The sequence below is a fragment of the Misgurnus anguillicaudatus genome, chromosome 1 (assembly GCF_027580225.2).
Source record: "Misgurnus anguillicaudatus chromosome 1, ASM2758022v2, whole genome shotgun sequence".
NCBI lineage: Eukaryota > Metazoa > Chordata > Actinopteri > Cypriniformes > Cobitidae > Misgurnus > Misgurnus anguillicaudatus.
Genome location: NC_073337.2, coordinates 446,842 through 464,965, shown reverse-complemented (window position 1 = coordinate 464,965; position 18,124 = coordinate 446,842). Strand labels below are relative to the sequence as shown.

General features: G+C 39.9%; 1 protein-coding gene across 7 annotated transcripts in view; it reads left to right on the top strand.

The window, feature by feature from the left end:
• The window catches only part of sbf1 (SET binding factor 1), a 137,146-nt gene that overhangs the window by 101,676 nt on the left and 17,346 nt on the right, over positions 1-18,124 (top strand). For all 7 annotated transcript variants that reach the window (XM_073871334.1, XM_073871297.1, XM_073871263.1 and 4 more), the window contains 3 exons: positions 2,401-2,657; positions 14,538-14,710; positions 14,785-14,858. In XM_073871334.1, coding sequence (XP_073727435.1) covers positions 2,401-2,657; positions 14,538-14,710; positions 14,785-14,858 — 504 coding nt within the window. The remainder of the gene's footprint in view (positions 1-2,400; positions 2,658-14,537; positions 14,711-14,784; positions 14,859-18,124) is intronic.

The window sequence follows — 18,124 nt, the reverse complement described above, 5'->3', positions numbered from 1 at the left end:
TTAGTTCAGATTTTTGGTTTACTTTAAAAATTTTGTTGTATATTGTAGCTACACCACCCCCTCTCCCCTTTAATCGAGGTTCGTGTTTATAATAATAGTCTTGTGGGGTGGATTCGTTTAAACTAATGTAGTCGTCTGCTTTAAGCCAGGTTTCTGTTAAACAGAGTGCATCTAAGTTTTGGTCTGTAATTATTTCATTGACAATAGGTTCTTTATTGGTAAGCGATCTAATGTTAAGAAGGCCGAATTTTAACATTCGAGGTTCATCTGTTAATGTATTGTTTTCTAATTTTATATTAATCAGATTTGTACCAGATGTGGTAAGCGGTGCTCTGTATTTATTTGTTCAGGGAACAGATTCAGTTGAAATGTGTTGATATTCTGGTAAGATTGACTCAAAGTGCTGGGATATAAGTGATCTTGACATATCACGGCAGCTAACCGACGGACGGTTAAGCCGATCCGTCTGTTTCCTGACCTGTACCCTGGATAGTCAGACTGTATTAGAAGTAAAACTATTGGTCAGATTTATAGAGAGAATCATCCTTCCTTCCTGAGACGGATGGAGGCCATCTCTCTTTAGCAGGTCAGGTCTCCCCCGGAAATGCTTCCAATTGTCTATAAACCCTATGTTATGCTGAGGGCACCATTTTGACATCCAGTCGTGAAGAGACAATAATCTACTGTAAGTTTCATCCCCCCGGTAGGCGGGATGGGACCAGAGCATATTACATTGTCTGACATTGTTTTAGCAAATTCACATATCTCTTTAATATTATCTTTGTTGATCTCCGACTGGAGGAGTCTGGTGTCATTCGTGCCAGCGTTAATAACAATTTTAGAAAACGTACGCTTAGCATTAGCCAGCACTTTAAGTTTTGATCTAATGTCTGAAGACCTGGCTCCCGGTATACAATCGACTATGGTGGCTGGTGCCTCAATGTTCGCGTTCCTAAGTATCGAATCTCCAATAACCAAGGCACTTTTAACAGATGTTTAACAGATGTTAATATGTAATAGAAAGTAAAGAGCGTCAAGACCTTAAAACAGACTTCATCACATCATAGCACCCGTCATAATATCTATATCTAGAGCTCCGTCTCTCATATATACAGGTATTTATCCTGTCTGTAGGTTTGTGCCTAAATTTATACCTGTTCATTTAACATACTGCCTATTTTTAATGTAATGTATGCATAAATACAAAAAACAATTCATACTGTAGCTTCAATAGTCTATAAAATGAATAATAACTCAATTAAAAACAAGATTCTGTCTATCAAGACTTAATCTCTTGTTATCCTCTGGGCATCTTCACTTTAACATTATTTACTTTAAATGATCCATATTTTAAAACTGTGGTGAGCAGTTAAAAGCTATAGTGAGTGGCAAATAACTGCACATTTTTATAATCCAAAAACAATATAAACTGAAAAACATGTATACCATGAAATATACCGTTACTGTGAAATAAAATGACTTTTTTGGTCATTCCGCCCACCCCTATCTGGCACCATTTCGGGGTTTTTCAAAAACACTTATCTAAATCTCGAAGATCGAATCGAATCGAACAATGATAATCGATTCAAGATCTTGAGAACCGGAATCGGATCGATTCTTGAAATTTGAATCGAAACCCAGCCCTATATTATAGTTCTATATAGACCCTTTTAGCGCCTATGTCACGATTACATCACAGAGCTAGCCGGAGGCAAAACAAAGGGAATACAGGAGGCAGAAAATACAAATCAGCATAGAGTCAGCTACCAAAGGAACGCAAATGTCATGCCGTTGTATTTAGGGCTGTGCATTGCCAACCGTTTCCCGATACGATATGTATCCCGATACAAGGCCACAATACGATGTGCATCACAAGACAAGACTATTTTGAATTACATTTTTTTTTCAGAATTTAGTAATATTATTATTATTATTATTATCTGTTTATTGTACATTGAATAAGCAGTGTTGTAACAGTTGTCTTTGCCATTCCTTTATTAGCTTTTGGGGTAACTCGTAGAAATACGTAAATTAAGTCAGTAGCCTACTTAAATTATGTTTTTTCAAAGCAGTTTTACAAAGATAGTGCTCTAGTTGTGTATACGCGTGCGCCAGTGAGAGGGACACGGAAAGTATAGCCTACCCTGCTACCTTTCACTCTACGTACTCCTCGGGTCACATGCTTCCTTTCCATATGGATCACGGATCAACAGCAATAAGTCACGCTACTTTCAAAAGTTAGAGCTCAACAGCAGTTAGTTGTGCATGTGGTTGTAACACTGTATAGAGAGCTGGCCTTAGGTTTGACTCCGGGCTGTGTCAAGGCCTAATCTCATTTTTCCTCTCTCTTATTTACTTTTTTATTAACTGCTCCTAACTGTTGACCTCTGACCTGTTCAGGAGAGCGAGGGTGGTCAGAAGCAGCTGAGTGCCCTTGATCTGGCTTCTGAGCAGAGCCGTCTGTGGCCCACGCTGAGTAAAGAGCAGCAGCAGGAGCGTGTTCAGAAAGAGGAGAGCACAGTGTTCAGCCAAGCCATTCATTACGCCAACCGCATGAGCTACCTGCTCCTTCCACTGGACACTAACAAGAACCGCCTGCTCCGCAACACCGGCCTAGGAGATGTGGAGAGTGTCAGCAACAGCTATGTCACTAACAGGTATGTTATGGTGTGCCCAAAAACACACAGTATAGAATAAAATGGGGTGGAACAGAATTAAACAAAATCAAATAGAAAATAACACCGTGTACTAACTAGACTTGACATGATATTATTCCAGCGATTGTCTATGTTTGGGCATACCGAACATGACAAAGGGATGTAGCCCGACGCAGTCAATCACAAAACGCAGTCAATCATAACAGTTTTGCTCTGTTTGCGTGTGTTTTGTCGCTCTGCAGCTGAGAAGCGCACATATACACTGACTCATCGCTCCACTTTATATGGCTTTCCTTGTGCAACTTGAGTGATTTGTTATATACTTCTGCTTTTAAACATCAGTTTCTTCTCGTCCATGTTTGATAATTAATATTCATAATGCGCAAATTTCATTGAATGAAACAAAAAGGCGCTAAAGTAAGCAGCTTTCTGTACGCACAGACGCACATGCAGTTAAATGTGTCCTGTCCAGCTCCAATCAGACGTGATCATCTATATGCCCTTTAAAGATCAGAACTCTTGATGTGTAAACTTTAGAAAGAGTTGCGCTACTGTGTCTCGTACTGTAGTCCATTAAAGTGCCCATATTATGAAAAACTCACTTTTTCTCTGATGCTCCCACACCAGGCCCGGCGCCACGAGGGGGCAAAAGGGGGCATTGCCCCCTCAGATCTGATTTGTGCCCCCTCTGTTTCACTTTTGTATTCATGGTTACAAATAAAATGTTCAACCTTTTGAGTTAAGTAATAATTTAAACTTATCCCCATATGGGATTTATAATGTTAAGTGATGTGACATTACTGCCAGATTCAAACGTCTTTCGCGTTGGTTGGCGCTGAGTCAGACGGACGAGCTCAGCGCTGTCATATATCAATGCAGTGTTTTCAACCTCACAATGTTTATTTTAGATTTCAGACATTTAAATACACATAAGCACTTGTAAAACAATATCCTACATTTAGTTTGTAAATTACACACTGATGTCTGTGGACAAAGCAATAAATATTTATTCAAATAAGATAGTAATTTGCAAATAATAAACAAATATTATTTTCAAATAATAATAATTTGCTGACGTGTGTTATTCATGTCAGACAAACACAGTGAAAGCATCTATAAAGTTTACTCTATTGTTATAAATGTTATAACGATAACTGTTTGAAAGACGGAGATGCGCATCTGTCAATTGTCAATCAGCTATTACATAACAGAGCGAGCGAGGCCAGAGACGAACGTGCTCTTAAACAGGAATTAATATATGGAATAATTTGTGCATCTTTGAATAACTGTAAGAATACGTTTCCTTTAAATATCATTTTTGTCATATAAAGTTTTAAGAGATAATAATGTTTTATCCACTTTTATTGTTTATTTAAACTTGGGGTTAACAGCGTGTTTGGCGCATTTAGCCTGCCTCAGAGTTTATTTCAGTAATATTGCTGTTATTCCGGTAATAATAATAAAATTAACATGTCAATCCTGCTTCCTTCTCTGTTTTTTAATTTCATTATGCTGCTATGTTAAGTTATATGTGGAAATGTATTGCCATATGAGACGTCCGTTGCCGTTATATAAATACCCTCGTCTATTCAAATCATATGCGGAATAATGCGTGCATCTTTGAATAACTGTAAGAATACAGTTCCTTTGAAAATAACTTTTGTCAAAGTTTTGAGAATAATGTAAGGATATTTATTGCAGACGTCTATTGCCGTTGAATAGCCTACTCTCCTCTATAATATGGAAATCACATAGGAAATATATAATGTGGTATACTGCACATACCCTGCTAATTTTAATTTATATGTGGAGTTAAATAAACCTTTGCAAATCTGCTGATTTAATCCATTCATTTCCTGACCACCCAGCACCAGGCTAGAGATTTTAAACATCCTTAATCCACACGTACTAGTCTACTAAGTAATATCTCATGATCTATCATCATTAATGAGTTTCTGGTTACCTGTGCTGTGCAGTTGCATATGGAGTGTTTTATGGAGCGCTGCATTTAAAAATATGTCTTTCCAAAGGAAGATCTTAGTGTATCATTGTTGGTATAAAGAAAACCCCTTAAAAATTTCACATGCCCCCTCAGTCATCTCATCCTGCAGCCGGGCCTGTCCCACACGCATACAAACTTGGAAAAAAATCCATCCATGCTGTTTTGAGTGAGATACAGGTTTCTGAATGTCCTCTGCCTTGAGTCTCAGATTACACGGTTTCAAACTCAGCTCCGTTGTTACGTAACTATCCGTTTCGTCACATTCAGTTTGATTTCACGGATTATACGCATTTGTGGACAAAAATGGTCATTGGATGTATTTTATTGGACTTTCATGGATCATTCACACATCTGAAACAGACTGGATTCGATTCGCGATCGTTGTATCAACACAAAAGGTAAGAAGTCACGTTATATTTTGCATGTTGTCATCTTCTGTCACAAAATACTACATTAGAGCATCTATATCTCAAAACAGAGATCATACATTGATGCTTATCCCGTAAATTATACCTTTTAAATGTATAGTGATGTTAAAATTGTTTGTAGACAGTAAATTAGGCTATATAGATATTTTTGCAGGCTAGATAGTTTACAGTGTGGTTTCGAAAGTAAAAAAAAATTTAACAGCTTTATTTTACAATTCTACAAGAACTAAGTAATAGTGCTTTGCCAAACTAAAAGTGTTTTGCCAAACTAACCAAGACCGGGCCTTACCGCCCCAGCTTTTCTGACGAGGCTAACCCCCGAGCCTCTTATAACTTTACGGTCCGGACCTTCCGCTAGCTTCTAGCAATTAGCACGCGGTCCACAAGCAGTATACATCCCCCGCCGGGTCTTAATTTCTGTAATTTGCGAAAATAATGCTTTTGAAAATGTTTTATAATGGGAATATGTTAGTATTGTCCAGGGAAAACGAGTGTATTGTTGAGACTGCTACATCACAATTTACGCTGGAATCTTTGTGTGTCATGATGAGTTTGACACACCGAGACCGGGCCTTACCGCCCTGGCTTTTCTGACGAGGCTAACTCCCGAGCCTCTAATAACTTTACGGTCCGGACCTCCCGCTAGCTTCTAGCAATAAGCACGCGGTCCACAAGCAGTATACATCCCCCGCCGGGTCTTAATTTCTGTAATTTGTGAAAATAATGCGTTTGAAAATGTTTTATAACGGGAATATGTTAGCATTGTCCAGGGAAAACGAGTGTTGTTGAAACTGCTACTCTGGAATCATTGTGTGTCATGAGTTTCTTCTCCTGGAGTGTACTTATTAGTGATACTTTTCTGCTTGATTTGTCTGTTGGCAACATAAACCGTTAATAATAATAATATATAAAAATATAGCTGCAAGCAGCAATTGCGGGATCAAGCACCTTCAGCGCAATGAGCACCCAAAGCACAGCAAAAACCCCACGACGCAGCAAATGCGCAAAGCGCAGAAAGCGCGCAATACAGAGCCCGAACCCGAAGCAAAGCAAATGCAGAAAAGAACCACTGCAGTGCGGAGCAACAACAGAAAAGATGGCAAAAATATAACACGTGTGGAAAACCAGACAGGTCGAGAAGAACGTGTTAAAGGGAACACAAAAGGAAATCTCAATAAGTGAAAGTAAGAGCTGGGATTCGAACCCATGACCTCATATTCCCAAAGCACAGCACTAACCGCATGCGCCACTGAGTAAACGATTAAATCACTGAGTTGGTGTGTCCAAGCTATAGAATACAGCTTTACAGCTATAAACATTGATATCCAGCAATTACCAAGTGTAGAAATGATAACAGAGAGCACAAATAACTGAAATACAATGTATAGTATGAGAATCACAAAACAAAATACCACTGCACATGGGATTCGAACCCATGACCTCAGAATCTCATGGCATGTGATTAACCTGATGCGCAACTCAGTTAACACTGCTCAAGGGGCAGCAAAAAAACAGCTGAGGTGCTTCAAGGATTGACATGTGCCAATCAACACAGAGGCAGAACTGACAGTGCAGAGCAGAACTATCAGAAATACAATGTATATGAGAATCAAAAAGCTCAAATGAGATTGAAGACAAGAACATCATTCTGTATAGTAGGGGTGTAACGGTACGCAAAAATCACGGTTCGGTGCGAACCCCGGTTTTGAAGCCACGGTTCGGTTCATTTTCGGTACAGTAAGGGAAAATGCAAACATTAAACTGCAGGTTGTTTATTACTATAAACTTTTTTTACAATTTGTTTACACTTTTTTAAACACTTTTTTATTAAATATAACATATAAAATATATACAAAATGAAAAAATAATAAATAAAATACTACTGCAAAGTTCTTTTTTACATTATTTTATAACAGAAGGTAACTCTTTTCTTAACCTTCTCTTAAACTTTTGCTACTAAAACCTTGAACTAACAAATTCAATTCCTGAATACATTTATGAACAATTAGCCTACATTTTTTGCCACCAAAAATGTTCTGTTTGATTTATTTTGGATTGTTTACCTCACAGTATTGAATTGGCTATGTACCATCTCTGTATAAAAATAATATTACTGCTCTATGTGTAACTGCATAGCAAGCAACATGATGATATACTTATTATACACTCATTTTGAGATTAGTGAGTTGCATGCACAGCCATGATCTTTTGCACGTTTCTCCTATTCTTTGCTTGTGTCATCAATGTAAGCTGTGACTTTACTTACGAACCCCTCCGCAGCTGAGTAACAGCTGAGTAAGCCCGGGTACAACTCTTCCGTGTCCCGACCAGCTGATCGCATTGTGACAATGATATGATTGACGTGAGGTACAGATGAAAAATCTGATCACACATTCCTTATTCTCGCTGTCACAGAAAGTGCGTCTCATGAATGCGTAGCAACGAAAGACGCGCAACCTCTCACTCACTTTTGAAAGAACAAAGCAGCGCGTTGACACGCGTTTAACATGCGCTTTTAGATACGACACGACAACGTTTACATCAATAATCAAACGGATATACAACTAAGTAAATAAAAATCTTTCTGCGGGCCGAATTATGTTATATGTTTGACAGAAGACTTGCGCTGAACGAGGAGACTTCCGCCACTTAATATGTTCGTGCGGAAACGCACGTATTATGTTCCGCACAGGCGCACACAAAATGCATTCGGCCTTTCGGTGCACGTGTGCACCGTGCCGAAAGCCCTGAACCGAAACGGTCCGGTTCGAATGCACGTACCGTTACACCCCTACTGTATAGCAATGCTATACAATGTAATATACAGTCACATTAATTTACTATGACAAATAGACAACGTCACAGGCACGGTCAACTTTGGAGTGGTATTTCTAAGAAAGAGAACAGAATATCAAAAATGAAGTGTACCAAATTTCATTTCAATTGATCAAAGAATGACCGAGCTACAGCTTCAGAACCATTTTTGCGTCAACCTCATTAAGTTTGCGCATTTATTACTTTTGAACAAAGATAAATATCAAAATTCTGTTCGGTCAGTTCTGTGCGGCTCACTCCAAAGTTCACCTGTCCCAAATTTCATAACAATTGAACCAAATTTGAAGGAGGAGTAGCGAATAAACGGAATACTGTACATTTCAAAATGGCCACTACTGTAATGGGTGGAGTTTTACTGTGTGGTCAAACCCGACATAATACATATAGACAGATTCGGCATGAGCCAAGGAATCCGTAAACACCAAGATCATAATTTTCTGACAAACATTTCAGTAGTTATGGGCAAAAAAAAACATTTTCCATATCTCATGACCCATAGGTGGCGCTGTCACCAAATTTGGCATGGACCCCCAGTTTATGGTCGCCATGACATGTACGAAATTTCATTTCAATTGATGAAAGAATGACAGAGATACAGCCTCAGAACTATTTTTGTGTCAACCTCGTTAAGTTTGCGCATTTATTACTTTTGAACAAAGATAAATATCAAAATTCTGTTCGGTCATTTCTGTGCGGCTCACTCCAAAGTTCACCTGTGCCAAATTTCATAACAATTGAACCAAATTTGAAGGAGGAGTAGCGAATAAACGTAATACTGTACATTTCAAAATGGCCACTACTGTAATGGGTGGAGTTTTACTGTAAGGTATTAAAAACAACAAGCATGAGGAGAGCAATCAAGTGTACCAAGTAGAATTTTCATAGATCAAGCGGATCAGCAGTTATAACCATTTGAACATTGAATTTTTGCACTGCTGGTGGCGCTATAGAGTTAGTGCTAGAGACCCCATTTTTGGTCACATGACTTTTTAAGACCACCACTACAACTGTTCCAAATTTCATCATTTTCCTATGTACGGTTCATAGGGCTGCCATAGACGCCTATGGCTAAGAAGAAGAAGAAGAAACGGAAGAATAAATATAGCTGCAAGCAGCAATTGCGGGGTCAAGCACCTTCAGCGCAATGAGCACCCAAAGCACAGCAAAAACCACACGACGCAGCAAATGCGCAAAGCACAGAAAGCGCACAATACAGAGCCCGAACCCGAAGCAAAGCAAATGCAGAGCAGGATCACTGCAGTGCGGAGCAACAACAGTAAAGATGGCAAAAATATAACACATGTGGAAAACCAGACAGGTCGAGAAGAACGTGTTAAAGGAAACGCAAAAGGAAATCTCAATAAGTGAAAGTAAGAGCTGGGATTCGAACCCATGGCCTCAGGTTCCCAAAGCACAGCACTTACCGCATGCGCCACTGAGTAAACAATTAAACTACTGAGTTGGTGTGTCCAAGCTATAGAACAGAGATTTAGAGCTGTAAACATTGATATCCAGCAATTACCAAACGTAAAGAAATATCAACAGAGAGCACAAATAACTGAAATACAATGTATTGTATGAAAATCACAAAACTTAAGTGAGAAAAAAAGTGAAGACAAAAACCACCGCACATGGGATTCAAACCCATGAACTCAGGTTCCCAAAGCACAGCAGTTAACGCATGCACCACTGAGCAAACGATTAAACCACTGAGTTGGTGTGTCCAAGCTATAGAATAGAGATTTAGAGCTGTAAACATTGATATCCAGCAATTACCAAAAGTGCAGAAATGCCAACAGAGAGCACAAATAACTGAAATACAATGTATAGTATGAAAATCACAAAACTTAAGTGAGAAAAAAGTTAAGACAAAAAATCACTGCACATGGGATTCGAACCCATGACCTCAGAATCTCATGGCAAGTGGTTAACCAGATGCACAACTCAGTTAACACAGCTCAAGGGGAAGCAAAAAACAGCTTAGGTGCTGCAAGGATTGACATATGCCAATCATCACAGATGCAGAACTGACAGTGCAGAGCAGAACTAACAGAAATACAATGTATATGAGAATCAAAAAGCTCAAGTGAGATTGAAGACAAGAAGATCATTCTGTATAGTAATGCTATACAATGTAATATACAGTCACATTAATTTACTATGACAAATAGACAATGTTACAGGCACGGTCAACTTTGGAGTGGTATTTCTAAGAAAGAGAACAGAATATCAAAAATCTGTTCAGTCATTTCTGTGCGGATTGCTCCAAACATTATACGAGCAGTACTTGGCATAAAATAAACAAAATTTGTAAAAAGAGTAGCGAAAAAATCATCTACCATATGCTTTACAATAACACATGAACAGAATGTTGGAAAATGACAAACGAGGTATCGTTGCAATCGGCATAAACCAGTGAATACAATTTCACAAAGAAATTCATATCAGACAAAGTATTCAGAAGTTATAAGCAGTTCCATAAGAACTGTTATAGTTTATAACCCCTAGGTGGCGCTGTACTCTGAGTTCCCAGGTACCTTCAGGACATCATGTCAAAGCTCCTTACTAATTTTTGCGCGGATATGTCCAATAGTTAAAAAAATATAACAAATTATCTGAAATTTCAAAATGGCGGACAGGCGGTTCGTTCAAACCCGGCATAATACACATCGACAGATGCGGCATGAGGTAAGCAATCCATAGACATCAAGATCATAATTTTCTGACAAACAGTTCAGAAGTTATGGGCAAAAATAGCCTATTTTCATATCTCATGACCCATAGGTGGCGCTGTCACCAAATTTGGCATGAACCCCAAGTTCATGGTCCACATGAAGTGTAACAAATTTCATTTCAATTGATCAAAGAATGGCCGAGCTACAGCTTCAGAACCATTTTTGCGTCAACCTCGTTAAGTTTGCGCATTTATTACTTTTGAACAAAGATAAATATCAAAATTCTGTTTGGTCATTTCTGTGCGGCTCACTCCAAAGTTCACCTGTGCCAAATTTCATAACAATTGAACCAAATTTGAAGGAGGAGTAGCGAATAAACGGAATACTGTACATTTCAAAATGGCCACTACTGTAATGGGTGGAGTTTTACTGTAAGGTATTAAAAACAACAAGCATGAGGAGAGCAATCACGTGTACTAAGTAGAATTTTCATAGATCAAATGGTTCACCAATTATAACAGTTTGAACATTGAATTTTTGGACTACTGGTGGCGCTATAGAGTTAATGCTAAAGACCCCATTTTTGGTCACATGACTATTTATGACCACCTCTACAACTGTGCCAAATTTCATCATTTTCCTACGTACGGTTCATAGGGCTGCCATAGACTCCCATTGGGGAAAAATAATAATAAATATAGCTGCAAGCAGCGATACGGGGTCAAGCACCTTCAGCGCAATGAGCACCCAAAGCACAGCAAAAAACGCACGACGCAGCAAATGCGCAAAGCGCAGAAAGCGCGCAATACAGAGCCCGAACCCGAAGCAAAGCAAATGCAGAGCAGAACCACTGCAGTGCGGAGCAACAACAGTAAAGATGGCAAAAATATAATATCAGACAAAGTATTCAGAAGTTATAAGCAGTTCCATAAGAACTGTTAGTTTTTAACCCCTAGGTGGCGCTGTACTCTGACTTCCCAGGTACCTTCAGGACATCATGTCGAAGCTCCTTTCTATTTTTTGCGCGGATATGTCCAATAGTTAAAAAAATATAACGAATTATGTGAAATTTCAAAATGGCGGACAGGCAGTTCGGACAATCCCGTCATAATACAAATCGACAGATGCGGCATGAGGTAAGCAATCCATAGACATCAAGATCATAATTTTCTGACAAACAGTTCAGAAGTTATGAGCAAAAAAAGCCTATTTTATTATCTCATGACCCATAGGGGGTGCTGTCACCAAATTTGGCATGGACCCCAAGTGCATGGTCCACATGAAGTGTACCAAATTTCATTTCAATTGATCAAAGAATGACTGAGCTACAGCTTCAGAACCATTTTTGCGTCAACCTCGTTAAGTTTGCGCATTTATTACTTTTGATCAAAGATAAATATCAAAATTCTGTTCACTCATTTCTGTGCGGCTCACTCCAAAGTTCACCTGTGCCAAATTTCATAACAATTAAACCAAATTTGAAGGAGTAGTAGCGAATAAACGGAAAACTGTACATTTCAAAATGGCCGCTACTGTAATGGGTGGAGTCTTACTGTAAGGTATTAAAAACAACAAGCATGAGGAGAGCAATCACATGTACTAAGTAGAATTTTCATAGATCAAGCGGATCAGCAGTTATAACCATTTGAACATTGAATTTTTGCACTGCTGGTGGCGCTATAGAGTTAGCACTAGAGACCCCATTTTTGGTCACATGACTTTTTAAGACCGCCACTACAACTGTGCCAAATTTCATCATTTTCCTACGTACGGTTCATAGGGCTGCCATAGACTCCCATTGGGGAAGAAGATGAAGAATAATAATACTGACAGTTCCAATAGGTGCCTCAGCACCTTCGGTGCTTGGCCCCTAATAATAATAATACTAACAATTCCAATAGGTGTCACAGCACCTTCGGTGCTTGACCCCTAATAATAATACTGACAATAACAATAGGTGTCTCAGCACCTTCGGTGCTTGACCCCTAATAATAACACAGTATGGTGTGTACTGCTCATGATACCACTGAGCACGCGCACATGACGTTAGTAGTGGGGCGTGATCAAAGGAGCAGCAGCTCATAAATATGTAATGACTAGCTCAAAACGGCACAATCTGAAATGTCCTGAAACAGAGGTTCCTAGAGATGGGTAACAATTTTTTCCTACAAGCTATTTGGAGCAAACAACTTTTGAAACATGCTTTATGGAACTCATACACCTATTTAACTTGTGGAAAAGCAGTCATAAGATGGGCACTTTAAAATACATTTGGTGAATAAAGCAATGAAAAACAACGTAAAGTTTTTGTGTGTAGTGAATGTTTATGCTGCGCCGTTCGTCTGTGTGCGCACATGTGTTTAAGTGCATTCAAAAGTGCACACACGGAGAGACACGTTTCAAAAAGCAAGCGAACATAAAATCTTTCTGTTCTTGACAGGACTCATACAAACAAAATGATCTCCACAGTATTCTTTTCTAATAAAAACATTTGTTTATGTCTTAAGTGTATGTATAGATTACAGTCATAAACCGGTCTGTGCTTATTTGTTCTTAAAGAGACAGTACCCTCAATTAACCTACTTAAAGGGATACTTCACCGATTTAGCATTCAGCTTTGTATCTGTAGAAACCCGGCAGTATTACTGAATGACCATGTTTCCCTCCATCATTTCCCCCTGAGAGGAGAGATATCTGCATTTTGGTTCTGCAAAAAAGTCCTCCGATGATGCAAAAATCGTCATATTACATCATCGGAGGACTTTTTTGCAGAACCAAAATGCAGATATCTCTCCTCTCAGGGGGAAATGAGGGAGGGAAACATGGTCATTCAGTAATACTGCCGGGTTTCTACAGATACAAAGCTGAATGCTAAATCGGTGAAGTATCCCTTTAAGTCTGTGTCATCAATGTTAATTAAACAACCCAAGGCAAAGAGAAAATCACTTCTGTTGTTCTAAAAAAGTAATAGCTATATTTCATTTATACAATAAAGACTATGGATGCGCCGAAAGGTATCGGCCGATAATGGCAATAAATGACTCGATCGGTACTCGCTAAATTTGCCGATCTCATGAACCAATCTTTCTGTTTACTTTTGTCATTATAGGGATCCTGAATGCAGCTACATTAAGAGAGCATTTTACACAGTGCGAGCGTTTTTATAACCAGTTGCTAATGTGCGACATGCAGATTTGGATTTCTCTCTCTGCCTTTAAAGAGATATGTGTATTTTCTATGAGGACATGCTCTGGTCATCAGCGCGAGTCGCAACGCGTCTTCACATCCCCATCAAACTGCGTATACAACACACATCTATCGCGGACAATTGCATTATCATGGCGAAAGTTTATTATATGCATGCGTTTTAAAGTTTTGAGCGTTTAAACGTTAATTTTCCTCACAGCTGCTCTTGCCCACATACACCCAATGTGCGCACAAACAGCAGCCTGTCATCAGTGCACACGAACAGAGTGATCTCTTTCACGTCTTAAAGCTAAAATAACCTAATTCATCTCTCAATAAAATTACTCTCTGCTCTTGACTAAGGAACTGTCATAATTCATACGAATGCGTGTATATTTAATTCATAGAGTAAAGACTGTATTTGTTGTGCTTATTTATTTGATTCTTTATTAAAACAATAATATTCCTAATTACTGCAAGTAATATTAAAAGGCAACATATGTGGTATTACTTTATCTAGAAAAAATGTTAACAATTACATGCATCAAAAAGCTTGCATATCAGCTTTAAAAAAATCTGTATTGGCCAATCACAAAGATAGTTATTAACGTGTACATTTTGACAGTCTTTATATATAATATATATGATATATATATATGTATATGCACCCCTGTGGTGAGCTACTTGAATCAGTAACCACGATGTTATAGGGTTTGGACCAATGGTTCTTGATATATCTTTATTTCTTTTTCAGTATCGCAGGTAGCATGGCTGAAAGCTATGACACAGAGAGCGGCTTTGAGGATGCTGAGAGCTCAGACGTTGCGAACTCTGTCGTTCGGTTTATCAACCGGTTTGTTGATAAAGTGTGCAACGAGAGCGGAGTTACCAATGAGCACCTGAAGGCACTTCACACCATGATACCAGGTACATCATGTGGCCATTGACCCTGTCCTCTATCACAAAAATGTATATTAACCATTATCATGTTTATCTTGTAGACATCGTTCAAATGCATATCGAGACGCTAGAAGCCGTACACAGAGAGAGCAAGCGACTTCCACCCATCCAAAAGGTAAACAACTCATTGTTTTACTTTCCACTCAACAGGAAAGACAGAGTAAGAAACCAGGCACGCTCGCCCACACCCCACTTCACCCCTTTCACCCTTGACCCAGAGTGCAATGGCAGGTACGTTAGTCTGTAGGCGCTGACTGCGACCTGAGTGATGCATGCTGGTCTTGCAGTCCTCTTCCTGTCATCTACCCTGGTGATCTGCTATACTAAGCACACTAAAGATCTAATGTTCTGTTTGTCATGTAAAGGAATGTTCAAGGTTTAAAATACATCTGACTCATCCGTCAGTTTGTTAAAAAAAACTAAAATAGTTTATAGTAATGTACATACAATAAGAGTTGCCTGACTTTAAAAACAGGGATTGCTGAACGTTCCTTTAACACGTTTTGTTAATCTAGGGCTTTTCTTTCTTAATGCATAGCTTTTTTCAAGATGACAGAACAGTGCAGTGAAATGTTGTAAAGAACACCATGGCCGTTTCTCAATATGCGTTCTTGTCTGTACTTGTGTTCTTGTAAAACGTCATCAGTCCCGGCCCAAGTACTTTTCCAAATCAAAGTTCGCATCAAGCCAAGTTCACATACCATCCCAGGATGTGTTCTTGATCCGCCCATTTTATCGAGGATGCATCAGGGGCTGACTTGTGCGGATTTCTGACACCCAAGTGTCCCAGAATGCATTTCGCGTCAACGACAATGAATTCAAAATTTTCTAAATATTACTCTTTCTGTGTCATAAAATTTAGTTTTAAGAGCTGTTTAGTCGAGAATATAGATAAATAAACTTCAAATATGTGGTCAGTTAGTAAAGATAGCGCCTATATTAAAATTTCCTTTTGTATATTTGAGTTCCGGTGAATCAGCGGGTGGTCAGGGGTGTATACACCGACGAGGGCAGCCTCATCTCGGCAAGTCCTTCTGAAATTTGCCGCGATCTCAGTGCAGCTGCTCTGCCCTCCGGTGTCTAATCAAACATAAAATATTCCCTTTGGATATATCTAACTGGAATTTTTTGTCTCATCAATCTTTTCTCTTTATTATTCATATTAAGTATGTTATTTCTTATAATTTTAACTGATGGTAAAGTTAAGTTTCACAACTTTAATCATATATATTTTTATATAATCTTAACACTGTATTAAATTACTGCGCTTTACTTTAACTGGATGTTTTTCTTGTGTTTATTTCATGTTGTACACTCGTATATTATAGTTTAGTAGTATTAAAATAAATGGTTTTATAATAAAAAATGTGTTTTAAATCATACTTTATTTTGTAATAAGTACATTAAGCTAATCAGCGTATTCACGTGTTGCCTTAACCACATATTAGGGTTTTTGCATTTGATATATTTCGTTAAAAATACATTAAAATAAGAATAGCCCGGACTGCACGTATTGGTTAGACTGAACGACGACCTCAAGTACTCTGCTGTTCCATTTGCAATATAACCGGACTAGCATTCGTTCTTCCGAGTCTGAACTTGCAAGTCTATGAAGGACGCAAGTCCGAACTTGGCGTACTTGGTATTCAGAAACGGCTCATGTCGTGTTCTCTTTCATCATCTCGTGTTCGAGATCCACCTATGGGAAGGACATCCGTACCTGACCTCTACAGAAGCATCCAATTGCACCAAGTCTGTCTTGACAGACATAAGCGCGTAGCCAATGCCATGTAAGACCACACCCTCTTACCTGATGGCATATAAGGCGTATCCGCGCTGCTGCTCCTCAGTTGATATTCGCTTCTCGCAATCTCTACATGGATTCAGTTCGGTTGGTTTCTTCACTGTTCACTAATTTGTCTTCAGGAGGAATTATCGTCAGATCAGCCTCCGCCTGGCGTGACAGTTGTCAACCCAGCCAGGTTAGCTGTGTCTGCTTTTTTCTCGAGCATCCTCGAGCTACCCCACGCTCGTTTTCTCTCTACCTTCATCCATGGCTGCCCGCCCCTGATTTCTTCTTTTTCGCCGATATGTCGCTTTCTAAAGCTGCCGTTACTCCCGGGAAATCTTCGTCACGGGCTTGCCCGACCGCGTGCGGAGCTTTAATCGCCGCGAAGGACTCGCACAAGTTCTGCGTGGTTTGTTTGGGCCTCAAACACGCAGAGGAAGCCCTACTAAACCCGGAGAATTGCAGCCATTGCCTTTCGCTGCCGAAGAAACTGCTGCGGCGTCGACTTAAAGTTGCTGCGACCCAGGGTGGCGAGGATGGCCTTTTGGACTCGGATGAAGGGCTTGGTGGAGCGGACGTGCAACCGGAACATCCAGGGGCGCGACCTCCCTCAGTTGGGCCGACATGCCCAACCCTGCATTCCCTGAAGAGGACATCTTCGGGGAAATTGCGACGTTAGCAGGTCTAGCGAGTTACGAGCCAGCCTGGCGACGGTAGCAGCGCCCGATTGGGTTATGCGAACAGTTACGCAGGGCTACAGACTACAGTTTGTCAGGAAACCCCCGCGTTACAACGGTATTCTCTTCTCTCACACTGAAGAGAATTCCGCTCACATTCTGACAGAGGAAATCTCCTCTCTTCTAATGAAAGGAGCGTTTCAAGTAGTGCCCCCCGATCTGATAAATCAGGGGGTTTACTCCCGTTATTTCCTGGTCCCAAAGAAGGACGGCTCTCTCCGCCCTATCTTGAACCTAAGAGTGTTGAACAAACATTTAAGGAAATACATTTTCAGAATGTTAACCCACGGCTCTTTGGCCCGAGCCATAAAACAGAACGACGGGTTCACATCAGTCGATCTGAGAGATGCTTTTTTCCATATAAGCATTTATCCGCCGCACAGGAAGTTTCTGGGTTTCGCGTATCAGAACAAATGTTACGAATTCACAGTTCTTCCTTTCGGTCTCTCTCACAGCCCGCGGACGTTTTGTCTGTGTGCGGAAGCGGCCCTTGCCCCTCTGAGAATGTCAGGTCTATGGATATTGACATACATAGACGATTGGCTTATCATAGCCGAGTCGACAGAGAATGTGCTGCGGGAAATTTTTATGCACAAAGCACCCCCTTGGGGACAGTTATGTTGCGGAAAGTCGTGACGACAGATGCGTCCTTAACGCGCTGGGGTGCAACCCAGGAGGGCAGAACGGTGAACGGGCTGTGGCCGAGCAGTCTCCATTCAGCACACATAAATTATTTAGAGCTCCTCACCATATGGAAAGCTCTGAATCATTTTCTGCCATGCCTGCGGGGACATCATGTTCTCGTACGCTGCAACAATACCACGGCGGTGGCATACATCAATCGACAGGGCGGTG